Source organism: Gracilinanus agilis, chromosome 4, assembly GCF_016433145.1.
Source record: "Gracilinanus agilis isolate LMUSP501 chromosome 4, AgileGrace, whole genome shotgun sequence".
Classification (NCBI taxonomy): domain Eukaryota; kingdom Metazoa; phylum Chordata; class Mammalia; order Didelphimorphia; family Didelphidae; genus Gracilinanus; species Gracilinanus agilis.
The window spans coordinates 107,234,729-107,254,768 of record NC_058133.1 but is presented as its reverse complement, the minus strand read 5'-3'; the positions used below and the strand labels follow the sequence as shown (position 1 = coordinate 107,254,768).

At 37.3% G+C, this 20,040-nt stretch overlaps 1 protein-coding gene across 1 annotated transcript in view; it reads left to right on the top strand.

Annotated features, from left to right (window-relative positions):
• Positions 1-19,018, top strand: part of LOC123245962 (renin-like) — a 48,023-nt gene extending 29,005 nt beyond the window's left edge. The window contains exon 9 of the mRNA XM_044674930.1: positions 18,857-19,018. Coding sequence (XP_044530865.1) covers positions 18,857-19,018 — 162 coding nt within the window. The remainder of the gene's footprint in view (positions 1-18,856) is intronic.
• The last annotated feature ends 1,022 nt before the right edge of the window (positions 19,019-20,040 follow it).

Genomic DNA, 20,040 nt, shown 5'->3' with positions numbered 1-20,040 from the left:
CGTGGGGGGTGGGGTTGAAGGGGAAAGGTGGAGCATGAATCATGTAACCATGTTAAAAATAAATATTAATAAATGTTAAAAAAAAATCAAAGTGAAAGGGGGAATCCCACCACCTAGGATTCCTCAATTCAAATTAAGCAAAGAAGCTGTGCCTGGAATAAAGCCAATCATCTAAAGCTTATTAGATCAAGGGATATTGATATATGGATTCTCAGAATTTAATACTCCCATCTTGTCCATAAAGAAAGCAAAGTTAGATGCTAAAGGGAACACCCAGTGGAGAATGGTACAAGATCTATGGACAATAAATTCTCACACGGAACAAATTCATGCTATAGTCCCAAGTCCATCCCAGATAATTGCAGAAATTCCAATTCAAATGCAAAATCGTTCACTGTAGTGGATCTGGCCAGCGCCTATTTTAGCATTCCCATCCAAAAGGACAGTCAAAAACTATTTGCATTCTCATGGGAGGGTGAGACACTTTTATGAAGTCGCCTGCCACAAGGATATAAAAACAATGAAAGTATTTTTTGCCAAATATTACAAAAAGACCTGGAATCCATTTCTTTCACTGCCAGCAAAATGGTGCATTATGTAGACAATATCCTACTCATGTCACCAACAGGAGATATCTGTCAAAGAGACAGTATACACTTCATAGAAGAACTGTACAAGAGAGGCCATAAAATATCCAGAAATAAAATCCAGTGGGTTAGAAATAGAATCAAGTTTTTGGGATTCATATTACTCAATGGCACTAGAAGCATATCCTAAAGGAGAATAGATGACATTCAGAAATTAAGCTTACCTAAGAAGCAATTAGGAGCAATTATAGGAGCAGACAGTGGATACCTGGCTACTCGATCATAGCCAAACCATTTGAAAAGACATCAAGGAACCACTGAAGCTAACAAGGGAACACAAACATGCCATAGAAAAATTAAAAATTAAAGGCAGCAATATTGTCATCTCCTGCATTAGGCATTCCTGACCACAATAAACCATTTCATCTATTTATCAATGAGTATAAAGGAATTGCCTGTGCAATGCTTATGCAGTATTTAGGTAGCAGCCTAAGACCTATTGCTTATTATAGTTCAATTCTTGATCCAGTTATGCAATGGATGGTTTCCTGTTTAAAGATTAGAGCTAAGGCAGCTCTAATGGTTAGGAAAAGTTCAAACCTCGTCCTGGGAGGGGAGCTGAGATTGTATTCCCAGCACCAACTTGAAACCATGCTGAGGAATGCAAATCTCCAGGATTTCACATCACAGCATCTCTCCTAGTACCAAGCAATCTTACTGACAAACAAGAACTTGACTTCCCATAGATGCAAAACCATTAACCCAGCAACTCTTATCCCTGAATTACCATTAGAAGGGGTTAAGTCTTCACAGTTGTAGTGACACAGTATAGATCGTGCAAAAGACCAGAGAGGACTATCAGACATTCCCATGGTCCAAGCCAACCTCACACTCTTCTGTGATGGCTCGAGTTTCCAACATGATGGGCAGAGATTTTCAGGAGCCACAGTTACACTCCAAAACGAAACTATGGTTTTCAACACTTGAGCCAAACATCTCAACTCAATGGGCAGCAATTATTGCATTAATACATGCACTCTAGATTGCTGAAGGCAAAGCCATAAATATTTTTACAGACTTGAAATATGTCTTTGGTGTTGTACATGCATCAGGGGAGATCTGGAAAAATTGGGGTTTCGTGAATTCAAATGGGAAATCGATAGCATATGGGAAACTAATCAGTGAATTATTGCAAGCCATACAGTTACTATCCAAACTTTCTGTGATGGACTGCCAAGCACATAAAAAAATCATGGGGCCAGTACAATTAGGCAATTACTGTGCAGACATCAGTGCAAAATTTGCAACTATATTTGGACCTAAGGCAATATTTCACTTATCTTTAGTAGACAAAGATCAATTACAAGAAACTTACTCACAAAAGGAAATGAAATATTGGCAAGAAAATCTTGGAGGCAATCTAGTAAATGGAATTTGGATGTCCATCTCCAGAAAAACATTCTTGCCGAAATTACTGCACCACACAACTTGTACAGCAGTTCACAGAAGGGGACATTATGGAGTTCTTGGAATAGTAGATGTAATTTGAAAAAGCTGTATAACAATTGGCATAACAACAGAAGCCAAAAGAGTATGTGACAATGGCAGAGTCTGCCTGCAGTATAACCAAGCCATTACAAAAACAAAAGCTTATGGGGAAAAAACGTTGGCATATACACATTTCTAATGCCTGCAAATAGATTATGTCACAATGCCCAGATGTCAAAATTATTGATACATACTTGTGATACTGGATAAACTAACCAAATGGCCAGAAGCATTCCCAGCCAGACAGAATAATGCAGTGTTTGTAGCAAAAATTCTACTGAGAGAGATAATTCCCAGATTCTCTATTCCTGCAGTTTTCTCGTCTGACTCTGGTAGTCACTTTGTAAACTCTATTCTTAAGCAAGTCTACCAAGTGCTAGGAATTAAGAGACATTTAAGTTCCATTTACAGACCTCAGTCCTCGGGGGCTATGGAATGCACTAATAGGAGTCTCAAAACTATGATCAGGAAGCTATGCACAGAAAGTCATCTTACATGGCCACATGTCTTACCCATGGCACTTTTCCACCTAAGAAATCAACCCAATAATGAAACACATTTATCACCATTTCAACTATCATATGGGCAACTTCCATGGATTGGGAAAGCACCACAAGACACTAATTACCTATCACACCTAGGGATAGAGTGCAAAATCTATGAATATATCACCGTACTGAAAGAAAGACTGGAAGAATTGCAGAAATTGTTACTGATTCAACAAAGTGTTCCACTAGATTTTAGCCTACATGATTACAAGCCTGGAGACACAATTTATATCAGAAACTTCACAAGAAGATCAGTGTTAGAACCAAAGTGTTATGGTCCACATGAAATAATATTAGTCACACCTACTACATCTGTAAAAATCAAAGGGAAAGATGCATGGGATCATTACATGTATATCAAATCGTCAATGAAGTCAAGACATCATTCAGAAATTCAACCAGAAAGCACTTCCACAGAGTACCAAGACACAGAATCTGACTTAGAAATAGAGCCTCAAAGCAAAAAATTACACTTAGAAATAAGGCCTCAGACAGAAAAAGACCAAGACACAGATACAGAGATAAATGAAACACAAGATAACAGACAGCCAAGACACAGATCAACATTTGGAGCAAGACATTCAAAGACTTAGATTACACAAATGCCTCATTCACACATGAAGATCAAGAGTTAGAAAGCCTATCAGAACTCAGCAGTAATGAAGAAGATTGAACATTACACCAATAACATCAAAAACAAATGCAAAAACACAAAAATCTCATAAGAAGAAAATTTTGTGGCAACACAAAATTTAACACAATACTACACAATCACACACTGTTTTATGACCAAGAGAATCTCTTCAAGCAAGTCAACAACTGGCAACATGAGTATCCAGCAAAGAAGAAGAGAGATGAGATTCCAAAGATTCCAGAGATTCCAGAGACACCAGGGCACCAGTTCATCAGGACCAGCACAAGGACAACACAAGAGACATTGCACAGAGACTGTACAAGGACCTAAACTGTGACAACACCTATGTGACTTGGATTGGAAGAATCACTGAACGACATTACTGGAAGAATCACCGACAATAAGAAGATCAGCTGAACAGGATTAGGTTTGAATGGTGCAAGGTTTACACATTCAGACACAAATCAAAAGGCAAATGTACACATTAGAATGCATGCAACAGAACACAGGCTTATTGACAGAGAGATTCTGAAAGAAGAAAGTGAGTATAAACCAAACAGCACATGCTACGTCATAGGTCCAACACATAGACACAGTAAAGTCACATCAAATGTACATAGTGTAAATTGATGTCAATAAGTTTGAGTACAAAGTACATTGGCTACAATAAACAAGAGAACTCAGATTCCTTGTAAGGTCAAAAAGTGCTCATACTATTTCACAGGAACATCACATGAAAAACCTTGTACATATGTATTGTATTGCTACTAACCAATAATGAATAGCCTACTAACCCATAGGGAGAGAATAGTGAAAGGGAAATTCAATTCTACCTAGCATAGGGACAGTGTAAATACTTATAAATGCTCAAATAGAACAATTAATAGAAATGCCAGACATTGTATAGTATAGGTTAGTTAGCAATGGGACTAATAAACTAATACACTAACATAGCTTAAGAATTTACTTACACACTAACCTTCCTAATAATAGATTAGGGACTAGAGATATAAAAATGTTAGAATTTGTTGTGTATTATGAGTGTTCATTTAAAATACAGTATTAGAAACTTAAGATAGTTTGTTGCAAAATTGCATTGACTTAGTAAAAAGTAACATTACCTCACCTTTATCCCTCCTTTTAATCAAAGATTAGATATTTACTTTATTTCTCTATAACATTAATTGGTGAGTAAAGTTAGTGAACTTCCTAAAATCTTCTGATACAACCAAAATGAAGTTAGCTAGGATAACATTCATCCTATCTAGCATCTCTATGATTTCATGGTTTCTTATGCAAGGTGTTATTGATTTTTTGTTTAGAAAGGTCCCCAATTTCATGCAAAAAGTACTGGACATATGTATTTGTTTCATCCCAACTGCCATAGCCATAACCCTAACAATCTGGAAAATCCTAGTGGTCTCGAAAAATGTTTTCTCTCTTCTGTGGCAATGGTTCAATTCAATTGCAACAACAAAGAAAGATGCTGATTCTGGGGAACTAATAGATAATATCAAACTACTATTCCAAGTATTGAAACAAATAAGGGAAGGAAAGGAATTGGACAAGCACACAATTCTCCAGCTAGAGATTGTGGCGTCCAAATACCTGGTAAATAACACCACCAATATTGAAACAAAGGCCAATATCAACCAATCATCCGCAAATTCCAAAGTATCTCTTTTACCAATTTTAGATAGGACAATCGTGCAGCCTGGTGAAGGGGTAGTGCATGTGAAAACATATAAAGCATTCACCCCAAGTGACATGGAGGTGTTGAGGAGGTGTTTTCCAAAATTTTTTGAAAAACCACTCAAAAGCATTAAAGAATTAAAAGGGGTGTTCACGCTATTCAACCCCAGTTTCTATGATGTGGAATTTCTTTTAGGAGAATTTTACTTTTCCTTAGAAAAGGAAAAATTCCTAAATAGAATGAGGACAAATCCAAATTTAACAGCCTGGCCATTAGTCCACCAGGATTTAGATTTTACCCAACATGCCAACCTTAGGTACCTGATCCAATGTAGAACTGATTTATCAGATGCAATGAGAATTCATGCAAAAAGGCCAAATTCATGCCAAAAGTTTGAGAAATTAAAACAGGGAGAAAAGGAACACCCTAGTAGTTTCCTCGATAGAGTTAAAGAGGCAGCAGAAACAATCCTAGGATTACATGACACACATGCTCAGGAGACCATAGATCATATCTGTAGGCAATTTGTAAAGGGAACATCAATCCCAACACAAAATTATTTTAGGCAAAACTGTCCACAATGGGAATCACTTCCACTGGAGGATGTAAGACAACATGCTTCCTACATCCATGACTTAAAGCAGAAGGAAGCAAGGATAGCAAGACAGACTGACTCAAACAAGGACAAACTGATAGCAGATTTGAAAAAACAGTTGAAACAAATAAAATGAGAAAAAGAAATAAAGGAGGTAAAAAATTTTGCCCTTCAAACTAGTAGGAGCCATAATCAATACAGGCAACCTACAATTATCACCCAAAGACCAAAATCATCTTCCCCTCGTTGCTACCTTTGTGGGAAAATAGGTCATATTATCTGATTTTGTAAATTTAGGCAACAAATTGACTTTTCCAAAAATGATAATTATACTCAAAGAGACAGAGGAAAAAGAAGGACCTATTATAACTCAAAATGGTCTAAAATGATAATGATTCAAAGAGAAGTGAGGAAAGCAAGCATGATGGTTCATACTGTAGCCATGCATGCAAGAAATTTAGCCAATCACCATCCCTAGAAGAAATGGAAAGATACATACAGATGGGAACGAAGCCAAAGTCATTATGAATCGAGATTACAAATTTAAAAATGTCTAATCATCATAATTTGGGTGTGAGAATGTGTAGTCTGAGTGGGGAAAATAAAATTGAAAAACTGGGAACTACAGAACAGATGTCTCAAGCAAGCTGCACAGAATATAAAGATACATCTGTGGCAGATAATCAACAATGGGAAGAAATAATGCAAATTGTGCAGAGAAATATATGGAAATAGTAAGGATGACTACAAAAGAGATCAGCTTTCTCATTCCATCACAAAAACATTGGATGAGAAGCATAAGGACCATACAAGCACTTGCAACAGCTTGCATCATGAAGTTTTGCAATCTTGCTCAAAGTCATCAAAACCTCAAACTCCTCTCTTTTTTCCAAGTCTAAAACAACGGGCAGCTTCAATAAAGAACATTATGGCAAGTTACCTCAAAGCATTCACAAATTACCATACCTGGATATGGAATGCAAACTCTATGAGTACATAAAATTACTCAAGCAATGCTTAAACCAACTTCATAAAATAGGCTTGATACATCAAAGAGTACCCTTTGATTTTAGTCTACACAACTTCCAACCTGGAGATTATATTTACATCAGAAACTTCACTAGGAAGTCTGTGTTAGAACCCAAGTGGCAAGGCCCATCCCTGATAATTTTAACAACTCCTAGTACAATAAAAGTTAAAGGAAAGGATCCTTGGTTCCATGTCACTCATGTCAAGCCAGCAAAAGACATGTCCCAACAACAACCACAAGACCCAGTTATTATACAGCACAAAGATCAAGTAGCACCAACCAGTCATTCAAATAAGTCCACAGAAAGTCCATAGCCTATACACGAGACCACAGAACCAGAGCAGTAATCAGAACAACAATCAGAGCATGAATATGAACCACAATCAGACCAAGAGCCAATGAACAATCAGATATTACACCAAATTTTACACCCAAATGATTATCCCAAACCCAATTACTACTTAGAAGAATCATCCACAAACCATTACGACAATAAAGAATCAACAGCAGAAGAAGACAGAACTTTTGATTTGCAATCAATCCAAGACCTAGACACTGACATTGACGAATGAATAAAAGCACAAAAGACTATCACGAACTGTCTTGTTACCTGTAATCATCTTTATTAAACTTCAAAGAAAAAAGAAAAAAGAAAGATTAACCATGTTTCATGGATATTTGAACTTTGTTCCTGACACAAGTCAACACACCAGAACATCAATTCCAATGCAAGTTGACAAGCGCGGGATAACCTCAAATGACACAAGTGAAGCTTTGCTGACTTCGCAGATCATCACAAGGACAGGAAACCTGAGGACTACAAAAGACATCCGTGACCGAATACACAATCAGTGTAAAGGACAACAACCACACTGTGAAGAGGAGCATCGGAGCAGCATTGGACCCATGCATTTGAAGAACATAACTTACACCCAACAGAATTCTCACAGCATCCAACACTTTAAATTCCATCCATGCAGAACATACACTTTGCAGAAGAATTCTGGTGGAGTAAGTATGTAACACTTCATTACACAGGTAGGTCACACTAGACAACACATAGAACATTTTTCTAACCTCACATATACATGTGAAACACAAACTTGCATCTAAGAGAGAAGTTTGTCTGCTTTAGCATAGAGTTTTCCTCTTACTTTTGTTCAGACACCTTCTACTTAAATCACCTGACATTTCTTGTAAAAATGTAAATATGTAAATGTTTGCTTACTAACCCTTAGCAATAAGTTTTACTAACACACAGGGACAGCTTAATTAGTCTGATAAGTTAGAAACTGGGATAGAATTTTCTAAACTTTCTTTGTAAATATTGTACATAGCTTAAGTCTATAGTTTAATCAAAAGACTTACAAATAATATTAGTCTTACTTTTTCTTACTAATGTTTCTAACATAGGCATAAGTGTACTAACATATTCATATACTAACTTTAGAAAATGAATTCGAATTTAGAAGCTTAGATTGCAGAAATTTTCTTAGTTGATACTTTTGTTGTTAGTTCATGAAATTAGATAAGTACATAGATAGAATTTATTACTTTGTTTTAGTTAGCAAATGTTAGCTTTTAGACTGTGAATGTTTGCATTTAATCTGCTTTTCCTTTCTGTTCAAAAAATTTTGCAAAACTCAAATCCCCGTTATTTCCTATGTCTTTCCCATAAAGGGTCTTAGTTTTAGCTTAGGTTAGTCTTAGCATAGTTTAGGAGATAGCAACCCTTTTATTATTTTAAAAAACTTAGATAGGGTTAAAAGCATAGTTAGAATTTAGCTTAGAGTAAGAGTCGTAACCCTTTAGATCTTAGCAACCAGAAAATGTTGCAAGGTACAAATTTTCAAAAGACAAATGAGCAGACTGTAATGCAAGGATGCAACAGAGGCTTTTGCTCTGGCAAGAGTCAACTGTAAACAGCCCTGGCAGTTAAGTCTTAGAATCTTCACAAAGATTGAGTTGGAGTCTGAGACTTGAAGAGAGCTGATGTTCCAACTGAGGCTCTGCTTTTGGCTTTTGGCTTTGCCTTGGCCTGTGATTTTGTCTCTGGACAATTTAAACCTAGCTGATTTCTCTGGACCTCTCCCTGACCTCTCCATATTATACCCCTGTTATTTCCCTGAATTTCCCTTTGGGCTCTGGGATGAAGGGTGGTTTTGGGTTTGGTTTAGACTTTGTGGGCTTTAGTTTTCTGTAGGCAAATAGAACATCCTTAAATCAAGCTATCCCTTATTTTATTGATGTAGTAAATACTTTAAGGCAACCAAATCTTCCTGACTGGGAGAGCAGGTTCTCTCAGTCTAACCCTCCTGTGACCCTTCCCTCACCTGTAGTTTTCTCCCTAGCGGCTATTACAAAACCCTAAACCCCTCTCACCTTCTGATTTAATCCTGATATTAATAAATCCCCTTTGTTACCTACTCAAATCCTCTGGTGAATCATTGTCGAAGATTGAGGCAAGGGCTGAAGGGGGAAGGAGTTATTTTCTTTTATTTCTTGAGGGTACTGTGGGTATCTATCTTGGCAGTAAGTCTGACCCGAGACTTCCTCCTGCTATCAGTTTCACTGACAGGGAGGAACTCTTCGACTCCTCCCTCAAGAGACTTTAGAAACTAATAAGAGAAGCCCTCAAGGCAGATTTAAATATTTCTGACTGGCCCAACTCCTTTGTATCTATAGAGATACCTTTCCTCACCTTGCAGGGTTCAGCCTATCTCCCCCAATATCCTCTATATCTAGCCTCAGTGTCAAGGCTGTTTTAAGTTGCCTCTCCTGAATACCCCACCTATTCCCTCACCATCCAATATACCACCTCATTCATTCCTTCCCTACATTCAGCCATCCCATTTCATTCCTCCTCCATATCACTTTTAACCCTCCTTTTAACTAAAGATTCAAAGATTTATTCATTTCTCTATAATAATAGCTATTGTTAAATTTGTTACAATGCTTACATATTATACTTTATGTTCAAATGTCATAACTTATGCAAACAATGTATTCATAATCCCACACTTTCCCAGAAAATCTTTCCCAAACCCTTGTCCTTAGCATAAGGAAATCATAGACAGATAGGACATTAATTAAGATAGGATTTATTATTTTGGGAAGGGTAGTTAGTGGGATAGGAATACATAAGTTTAGTCAAGCATAGAGTAGAAATCCACCAATGAAAAAGATCAACAGGAAATTCACAGGTTGAAATTTCCATAAAACAAAATGGCATTTATGTTATAATCATTAATCTGAGATAAGATGGATGCCACCTTGACTGACAGGGATGGCAGTTGAGAGATTCAGAATGTTCCCAGGTGCCGTGAGCCAGGGGCAAACATCAGTTATCCCCACCCTATATATACCCCCTTACAGCTACAGTGGGGATATCTCTGGACTCAGAGGCTCAGAACTGGAGATCTCAGATCTCTGAGTTCAGACATGAGCAAACCTCTGTGGATCAAACTGGGTAGAGGGTAGTTAAAGGGTGGCTGAATGGGTGGTTGATGAAGAAAAGGGTAGGCCAAAGCCTGAATCTACTTCCTGGATAGACTGTGAGAGCTAGCGAACTATCAATATTATTGGTAGGAGAACTGAGAGAATACATGGACCATCAATATCAATCTACATCAATAGCCTTCCCTATTCTCTGGCTTGGCTATGGCCAGGTCCTGTCAGAGATAGAGAGAGGGTGAAGACTTCCCAGCCTAGTGTTCTCCAGTCCTAATCATCAATTAGCTTAATAGTCAATAGAGCAATAGGGTTTCCAATCCCCAACCTTGTACCTTGTTATCCTTTCCCTATCAATAGATAAACAGTGTTTAATAGCAAGTACCTTCCTGAGTGGTCATTCTATCACAGCCCTAAGGAAGGGAAATCAATTACGCAGTCAGGTCCTAATCATTATCTAAAGGTAATCAATAACTCATTACCAATCAATCCAATCCCAGGTTGGGTCTAGAGAGGTTAACCACCCAACTAACCTCTCAAGAGGTCCTCACTTGGGCAACTGTTAGAAGGAGCCACTGACAGGTTAATCAACCAAACCTGTCAGGGAAAAGAGGGATAATTTACAGCAGCAGCCAGGGTGAGAGGAGTAGGTGTTCCTCCCCACCAACTGCAGTTGAGAGAAGATATAGAAAGAAAGAAACAAAGATCTGATCACAGAACAAGGGATCAGGTCATACATACATACATCATTTTACACATATATTTATATCTCTATCTCCTTCCTCCATTCTTTTAACAGTTGACATGTCATCTGTCTGTCTGCCTTTGTCTCTATATGTGTGTCTGTCTATCTCTCTCAGAAGTAGGGGACCACGGAAATTAGCAATCAGCTACACTAATAAGAATCAGGGTTTATGGGTGTTGAGTATAGACTTAAAGGTACTCCTATGTATCCTCCATTAAAGTGGGTTCATTTACTAACTAGCTCCAAAGTGATAGGGCTATGATGTATTTGTATCTCAACCACCCTATAAAGTTGGTAGTATATAACTTTTATTCCCATTTTGTAATTGAGGAAACAGACTCAGAGACATAAAGGGATTTGCTAAAGGTCATATAGCTAGGTGGGGAAAGAGCTCTGTCCTGATCCTTCTTATCTTTTTATACTTTATCTCACATTCTTTCTCCAGTGGACTAAGTAAACAAAAATTAAGTGACTTGCCCAGAGTCACACAGCTAATGATTATCTGAGGCTGAATTTTAACTCAGGTCTTCCTGATTCCAGACCCAGCACTCTATCCACTGAGCCACCTTGCTTTCTATACTTTCTCTGATAATTAATATTCTTGTCTTTATAGTATATTAAAGTTTATAATGTGTTTTTTATTATCCTAGTGATTGGGGGTGTCCTCTCATTTGTCTTCATTTAAGACCTATTTGATCTTTATAATTTTGTTACTTTTTTAACAGTTACTTTCTGTGTTAATAACAACTCTAATACCAAAGTGTAAGGGCTAGGTAAATAGGGTTAAATGGCTTGCCCAAGATTACACAGCTAGGAAGTATCTGAGGTCAAAGAACACAGGTGCTCCTGACTCCAGGTCCAACTCTTTTATGGTATTAAAAGATAAAGTATTTTGATATTATACAATACAATACATATATTCTATGCATTTCTCAGTTTCTAAATTTTTTTATAACATCATTTGGCTTTCACATGTTGTCTACGGGTTCTGCAAAACTCCCCATAAATTTCCATTTAATTTCTTTGACTGAGATGTGATATATAAAAACCACAATGGAGAAAAGATGCCTGCATATGGTGATTTTTTTTTCCTTATTGATGACTTCCTTGGTATAAGTCCGAAAATAGTCATTGATTTAAAGAATATGGGTGTTTTTATTACTTTATTTGAATAATTCCAAATTGCTTTCCAAAGTGATTGTGCCATTTTGCAGAGCTACCAACAAGTAGCAGTTCTGTACAACCCCTTTGATATAGACCATTGCCATTTTAAAAAATTAATTAATTAATATAGAATCTTTTCTCGTGGTTACATGATTCATGTTCTTTCCCTCTCCTTCTCCCTCCCCCTTCCTGGAGGCCATGAACAATTCCACTAGATTTTACATGTATCATTGTTTGAAACCTCTTTCCATAATATTAACATCTGCAATAGAGTAATCATTTAAAGTCAACATCCCTAATCATATCCCCATTGAACCATGTGATCAATCATATGTTTTTCTTCTGCTTTGAACTCTCTCAGTTTTTTCTCTGGATATGGATAGCATTCTTTCTCATAAGTCCCTAAGAATTGTTCTGGGTCATTGCATTATTGCTAGTAAAAAAGTCCATTACATTTGATTGCATCACAGGGTAAACTCCTCTGTGTACAATGTTCTCCTGGTTTTTCTCATTTCACTCTGCATCAATTCCTGTAGGTCCTTCCAGTTCACATGGAATTCCTCCAGTTCATTATTCCTTTCAGTGCAATAGTATTCCAACACCATCAGATACCACGATTTGTCCAACCATTCCCTAATCGATGGAAACCCCCTCATTTTTCAATTTTTTGCCACCACAAAGAGTATGGTTATAAATATTTTTGTACAAACATTTTTCATAATTATCTCTTTGGGCTACAAACCCAGCACTGGTATGGCTAGATCAAAGGGAAGTCAGTCTTTTAAAGCCCTTTTGGCATAGTTCCAAATTTCCTTCCAGAATGGTTGGACCAATTCACAACTCCACCAGCAATTAATTAGTGTCCCAATCTTGCCACATCCCCTCCAACTTTCCATTACTTTCCTTTGCTGTCATAGTGGCCAATCTGCTAGGTGTGAAATGGTACCTCAGAGATGTTTTGATTTGCATTCTGTAATTATGAGAAATTTAGAACATTTTTCATGTGCTTATTGATAGTTTTAATTCCTTATCTGAAAAATGCCTATTCATGTCCATTACCCATTCATCAATTGGGGAATGACTTGATTTTTTGTACAATTCATGTAGCTCCTTATAGATTTGAGAAATTAAACCTTTAGGAGGCAGCTTGGTAACTCAGTGGATTGAGACTCAAGTCTAGAGACAGGAGGTCCTAGGTTCAGATCTGACCTCAGACACTTCCTAGCTGTGTGACCCTGAGCAAGTCACTTGACCCCCATTGCCTAGCCCTTACCACACTTCTGCCTTGGAGCCAATACACAGTATTGACTCTAAGATGGAAGGTAAGGGTTTTAAAAAAAGAAGAGAAAATTAAACCTTTGTTAGATGTTTTTGTTATAAAAAATTTTTTTTCTAATTTGTTGCTTCCCTTCTAGTTTGGTTTGCATTGGTTTAGTTTGTACAAAATCTTTTAAGTTTAATGTGATAAAAATTATTCTTTCTTGGTCTTAAATTCTTTCCTTTTTCATATATCTGATAGTTAACAATTCTACATTCAACTAATTTACTTATATTTTCCTTCTTTGTACTTAAGTCATATACGCATTCTGAATTTATCTTGGTAGAAGGTGTGAGAAGTGAGATGTTAATCTAAACCTAATCTCTCCCATACTGTTTTCAAATTTTTCCCAATAGTTTTTTTCAAATGGTGGGGTTTTGCCCCAAAAGCTAGGATCTTTGGGTTTATCATACACTATTTTTCTGAGGACATTTACCTCAAGTCTATTCCATTGAACCTCCCTTCTGTCTCTTAGCCAGTACCATATTGTTTTGATGACCACTGCTTTATAGTACAGTTTAAGATCTGGTACTGCTAAGCCCCCATCTTTCACACTTTATTTCATTGGTTCCCTTGATATTCTTGATCTTTTGTTTTTCCAAATGAACTTTGTTATAATTTTTTCTAATTCATTAAAAAAGTTTCTTGGTGGTTTGATAGGTATGGCACTGAATAAGTAAATTAATGTGGGTAGGATTGTCATTTTATTATATTAGCTCATCCTATCCATGAGCAATTAATGTTTTTCCACTTATTTAGATCTAGTCTTAATTGTGTGAAAAGTGTTTTGAAGTTGTGTTCATATAATTTCTGTTTGTCTTGGCAAATAGGTTCCTAAGTATTTTATATTATCTAGGGTGATTTTAAATGGAATTTCTCTAACTCTTGCTGCTGAGTGTAGTACAGAGAGAGGGGGGGTCATGATAGTTTTTTCAAGCTTTGGCTGAGTTCTGTAATAAGTTAGGGGTTTGGAATCTTGAGGGAAAAAGTCAGTTGGTTTGTGAATCTTGGAGAGAGAGTTTCAGACCTGCTGAGCTGCTTTCTTACCTATCTGTAGAATTGAAATTTAGCCTAGCTTTGAAATATTTATTTAAGAATTGTTATCTTAGATAAACCCTTTGTATCTTAATTTCCTTTATTATTTCCTACCTTCCTTCCCTTACCTTATATGTCTGTGGAGTTAATAAGGAGAGTAAATTAGAGAGGAGTTCAAATCTGTGAAGGGTTTAACTATAATTTGATATATTAATATATAAAGAAATTAGTCAGTCATCATTTATTCCCTTTAGATATCAAGAGCACTTTATAAGCTGAGTTAAGGCAGGTCCTTGCTCAGACTACATCTCTGCCTCCCTTCCCCACCTGAGGTTCCTAAGACAACTGTTAGGGCTTCCTCAATCCACTTTCCTGACAAATCATCCTTTAAAGATAATAAACCCTTTTGTGTTTCAACAGACTTATTAGTATAATTTGTCAGTTAGTTATTAAGAGAGGGAAGAAGAGGGAAAGGACTAACATACTCTGGGCTTGAAGGAAAGCCAGGGTATCCATCTTGAAGGAAGGTGTAACTTCAAAACAAGTCCCTTCCTGTGAAATTAACTAAAGCCTGTGGTTAATTTCAGTTCAGTCTATTTCTCTCAGTTTGTCTCTAGGTCTAAGTCCCAGTCTGTAAAGCCTGCTGTCTTTGCCTGTTTAGATTAATTCTTCCTCTCCCTGAAGATCTTTGTTTCCTTTCAGTGTTATACTCCTGACTTCAGCCATATTATATCCTGAATCTCCTTATTCCAGCCTACCTGTAACCTAGATTTCCTACTTAGCAAGTCCCTGACAACCTCCTTTCAAAATCCCCTTTTACCACACACCTTTCCTCAAATTATCCCCATTACATGAGTTGTGTTGGAAATATATAGAAATGCTGATGGCTTAAGTAGGTTCATTTTGTGTCCTATAACTTTGCTAAAGTTGTTGATTATTTCTACTAGCTTTTTAGTTGATTCTCTAGGATTCTTTAAGTAGACCATCTTAACATCTGCGAAGACTAATCGTTTAGTCTCCTCATTGCCTACTTTAATCCCTTCGATTTCTTTTTCTTCTCTAATTGCTACTACTAGAGTTTCTAGTACAATGATAAATAACAGGGGTGATAATGGCCATCCTTGCTTCATTCCTGATCTTACTGGAAAGGCTTCTAATTTATCCCCATTGTAGATGATGCTTGCTGATGGTCTTAGATATATGCTGTTCATTATTTTTAGGAAGGGCCCATCTATTTTCATACTTTTTAGTGTTTTCAATAGGAATGAGTGTTGTATTTTGTCAAAGGCTTTTTCTACATCTATTAAGATAAGCATATGATTTTTGTTGGTTTGGTTGTTGGTATGGTCAATTATATGGATGTTTTTCCTAATATTAAACTATCCTTTCATTCCTGGTATTAATCCCACCTGATCATAGTGAATAATCCTCGTGATCACTTGCTGTAGTCTTTTTGCTAGTATTCTATATAAGATGCTTGCATCTATATTAATTGAGGGAAATGGTCTATAGTTTTCTTTTTCTGTTTTTATCTGCCTGGCTTTGGAATCGGTACCATATTTGTGTCTTAAAAGGAATTTGGTAACATTCCTTCTTTGTTTATTTTGTCAAATAGTTTGTATAGTATTGGGATTAGTTGTTCTTTAAATGTTAGGTAAAATTCACTTGTGAATCCATCTGGACCTGGGAATTTTTTCTTAGGGAGTTCCTTGATGGCTTATGCAATTATTTTTCTGAGATGGGATTGTTTAAATATTCTATTTCCTCTTTTGTCAATGTATGCAATTTGTATTTTTGTAAATATCCACCCACTTCATCTAGATAGTGATATGGTTTGCCATATAATTGGGCAAAATAGTTAATAATTACCTTAATATCCTCTTCATTAGAGATGAGGTTATCCTTTTCATCTTTAATGCTGTTAATTTGATTTTCTTCTTTCCTCTTTTTAATTAGATTAACCAGTACTTTATCTATTTTATTTGTTTTTTTCAAAATACCAGCTCCAACTCTTATTAATTAGTTCAATAGTTCTTTTACTTTCAATTTATTAATCGCTCCTTTGATTTTTATGATTTCAAATTTAGTTTTTATCTGGGGATTTTTAATTTGTTCTCTTTCTAGTTTTTTAAGTTGAATTCCCAATTCATTTGAAAAAGAAATCTACCTCCAGAAAGAGATAGATTGATGGGAACAACCTAGATTGATTAGTGATGGAAAAATCCCAATTAGGAAACTATCAGGGTCAGTAAAGCAAAACCCCTTGAAATTGTAGAAAAACAAGTTCATTGAGGTTAGGAAATGGTAGATAAAGTCCTAAATCTATACAGCTTTAGCTCCTCCCACTTTTCAATGCCTCACCCATTGGGATGTCCTCCTTGTCTACTGTTATGTAGAGACTGCAGCATGGAATCCCTGCAAAATACAGGCTCAGCCTCACCCAGAATTCCAGGGGACCACACTTCTCAAGCCCTTCTTACCAGCTCCCTGATCTTGTTAGACCCACAAACCATCTGACTATCTTGCTAACTTAACTATCCCAGATTGTCTCTAAAAGGCTGAGGAAGAAAAACTTACAGGTGGACTGAGTCCTTTCCCTGTGAGGAAGCCAGTTGTTGCCTTGTTAGGTAAACCTGAAAGTTCCAGATGAAAACCCTTTGGTTTACCTTAGTCAAATGCCACAGCCAAGTTGTTCACAACACCTCAGAGAAAACACATATCTCCTAATAGGTATTCCACCAAAACCAAGAAACCTCCTAGTTTTTCCACAAAACTAGGTATTTCTCAGGAGTTGATAGAGCAGCTGTTCTCCACTTCCAGTTCAGAGAGAAGCCAGTTTAGGAATGGTAGTTAACCTCAGTTAATTCCCAAGATCCTCCTGTGCAAATCCTTCTCTTGCCAGAATCTTCACCCAGGGTTTATGGCTAAATTCTCTTCCTTCCCCTTAGAGACAACCTATGCATTTTTCCTATCCCTTATCCTAACACGCTGATCTGCTCTCTCTCAATTTTGTTGGTATAGGCACTCAGGGATATACATTTCCCCCTGAGTATTGCTTTGGCTGCATCCCAAAGATTTTGATATGCTTTTTCCTCATTGTCATTCTCTTCAGTTAAATCATTAATTGTTTCTATGTTTTTGTCTTCAATCAATTTTAGAGAATCATAGTATTTACTTTCCAATTAATTTTTTATTTGACTCTCCATGTACACTTACTAATTATAATTTTTATTGTATTATGATCTGAAAAAAGTTGTATTTATTATTTTTGTATTTTTACATTTGTTTCCAATGTTTTTATGCTGTAGTACATGATCACACTTTGTGAATATACCATGTGCTGCTGAAAAGAAGGTGTATTCCTTTTTAAATTCCTTTTTAAATTATTATCCCAGGGTCACACAGCTAGGAAATGTCTGAGGCCAGATTTGAACCCAGGGCTTCTCATTTCCAGACCTGGCTATTTATCCACTGAGACACCTAGCTTCCTCCTAATTACATTTTAATCTAGTTCAGGTAGCATTGGGGTCTTTGTATGTGGTCCACAGCAGTGAGTTTGGCACCTCTGAACTGAATAACCTCAATGGTCAGTCAATAATAGAGATAAATGTGAAGCCTTTCACACAGGTTCCAACAATTAACTTCCCAAGTAGATGGGGAGAGGTAGATAGAAGGTAGTTTGACCAAAAAAAAAATCAGAGAGATTCAATGACCTGTACACTCAAAATCAGTTAACAGGGTGATGGAGCAGAGGGAAAAAATGCTGATTCCATTTTAGGCTATAGTGTGAAGTGAGATAGTAGCTCTGCTGAATTCTATCCTGATCAGACTATCAGGGGCACTATATTTTAGTCCTGGATGCCATATTTCTGAAAAAACATTGATAAGCTAGAGATTTTCCAGAGGAGGACAAACAGGGTGGTACAAAAGATCAGTTTAGGATACTGGGGGTGTCTGGTCTAGAAAAGAGTTTGGGGGGAGAGCTGGTGGTGGAGTTGTGGTGGTGGAAGTGATCATTGCCTTTATGTACTTGAAGGGCTAACTGGAGGAGGAAGAATTGGCGTGTTTCTGCATGACTCCAGAGAGAAAAGCTAGGAAAGAAGGATAGAAATTTAAAGAGGCCAAATAAAGCTTATAACTAGCAGGAGTGATGTAAAGAACAACCTCCTGATGCTAATAGCTAACCCATGATAGAAAGGGCTGACTCAGGAAGCAATGGGTTCCTCTCTTCTAGATTGCTTTTGGCATAAGGCAGGATGACATTTGTCAAGCATATCGCATTAGGAGTTCTCCTTCATGTTGGACTAGATGCCTTCTAAGCTTCCTTCTAACTGAGCCTCTGAGATCTTGTCATCCTCGTCCTTCCAGTGCCAAGATTCTGTGATGTTTATCATAACCAGGAGCTAAATTGAGTATTTGCTAAAAGCTGGGATCAGAGGAAGAGGAAGGGGGTGAAGGACCAGGCAGGTTTGTTAAAGGGCATCAGTCCAAACTAGTCTCTCCTTGTAGAATAAGGACAGCAGCGATCAGATGTGCCTGGTGGCCTTCCATGGCAAGGATGCTTATAGCCCAGAAGAACCTCTGTGGGTCCTAGGAACAACCTTCATCCAAAAGTTCTACATTGAATTTGACCGGCATAACAATCGCATTGGTTTTGCCTTGGCAGTCTGACCAGTCTCTGCCCGCATCCCTGTTGGATCCTGCTTTCTCCATATTGTGCTTCACTCCTTGGGCCTGGGGCAAGTCCCTCCATCAAGCTCTCTAATCCTGAAGACCACTTTTAATCTTTTGCCTTAGTTGAGAATAGAATAAACTTTTATTGCTCAAATCTGGATATGTCTTTTTAGATGAGAATGGGGTGTAACAGGAACTGGGAAAAGAAGCACAATGTCTCTTCAGAATGTAAAAGACAATGATACTGCTATATGCTCTTAGACAAATCCATACAGGCTCATAAACTCTAATGTCCAAATGGGCCCATGTATTACCCTTTGTTATATAATTGCAATTAGGATTGCAATAGCTTCTGCTTTTTCTTCTTCTTTTAAGCCCTTACCTTCTGTCTGAGAATCAATACTAAGTAAAACTAAGTAAGACAGAAGAGTGGCAAACGCTGGGCAATTGTGGATAAGTAACTTGCCCAGTATCACTCATTTAGGATGTGTCTGAGGCCAAAGAACCCAGGACTTCCCATCTCCAGGGCTGGACACTGAGCTTCCCTGCAATAGCTTCTTTTTTTTTTTTAACAATTTTTTTCAATTTCAATTGTCAATTAATATAGAAATAATTGTTGTTTTGTGATTCACATTCTCTCCCTCCTCGAGGTAGTAAAGAGTCTTATAGAGGTCATACCTGTCAGGCAATCCAGATTTCCACAATTCCTCACCCACAATAGCTTAATTGCAGCGCTGTCCCTTCCCCCTCGGTACAATGTGCCATTTGAGTTGATTTTTCCAGCAATGAGGAGATATTTTCTTGGTTTCAGGAGCTGTCAAGGCCAACAATTGAGCAGCCTAGTGGTGACTGAGCCTCCCCATCCTTACCTAGACTCAGGCTTTGGAAAGCAGACTCTGTTTGTTGCCAAGCTCTAACTTAACTCCCCTTTCAATCAAGGGCAAGTATTTGCAAACCAGCTGGTCCAAGCAAAGGGTATAACCAGCGATTGGGCTGCCCAGCAGCAAAAAGCTCATTGG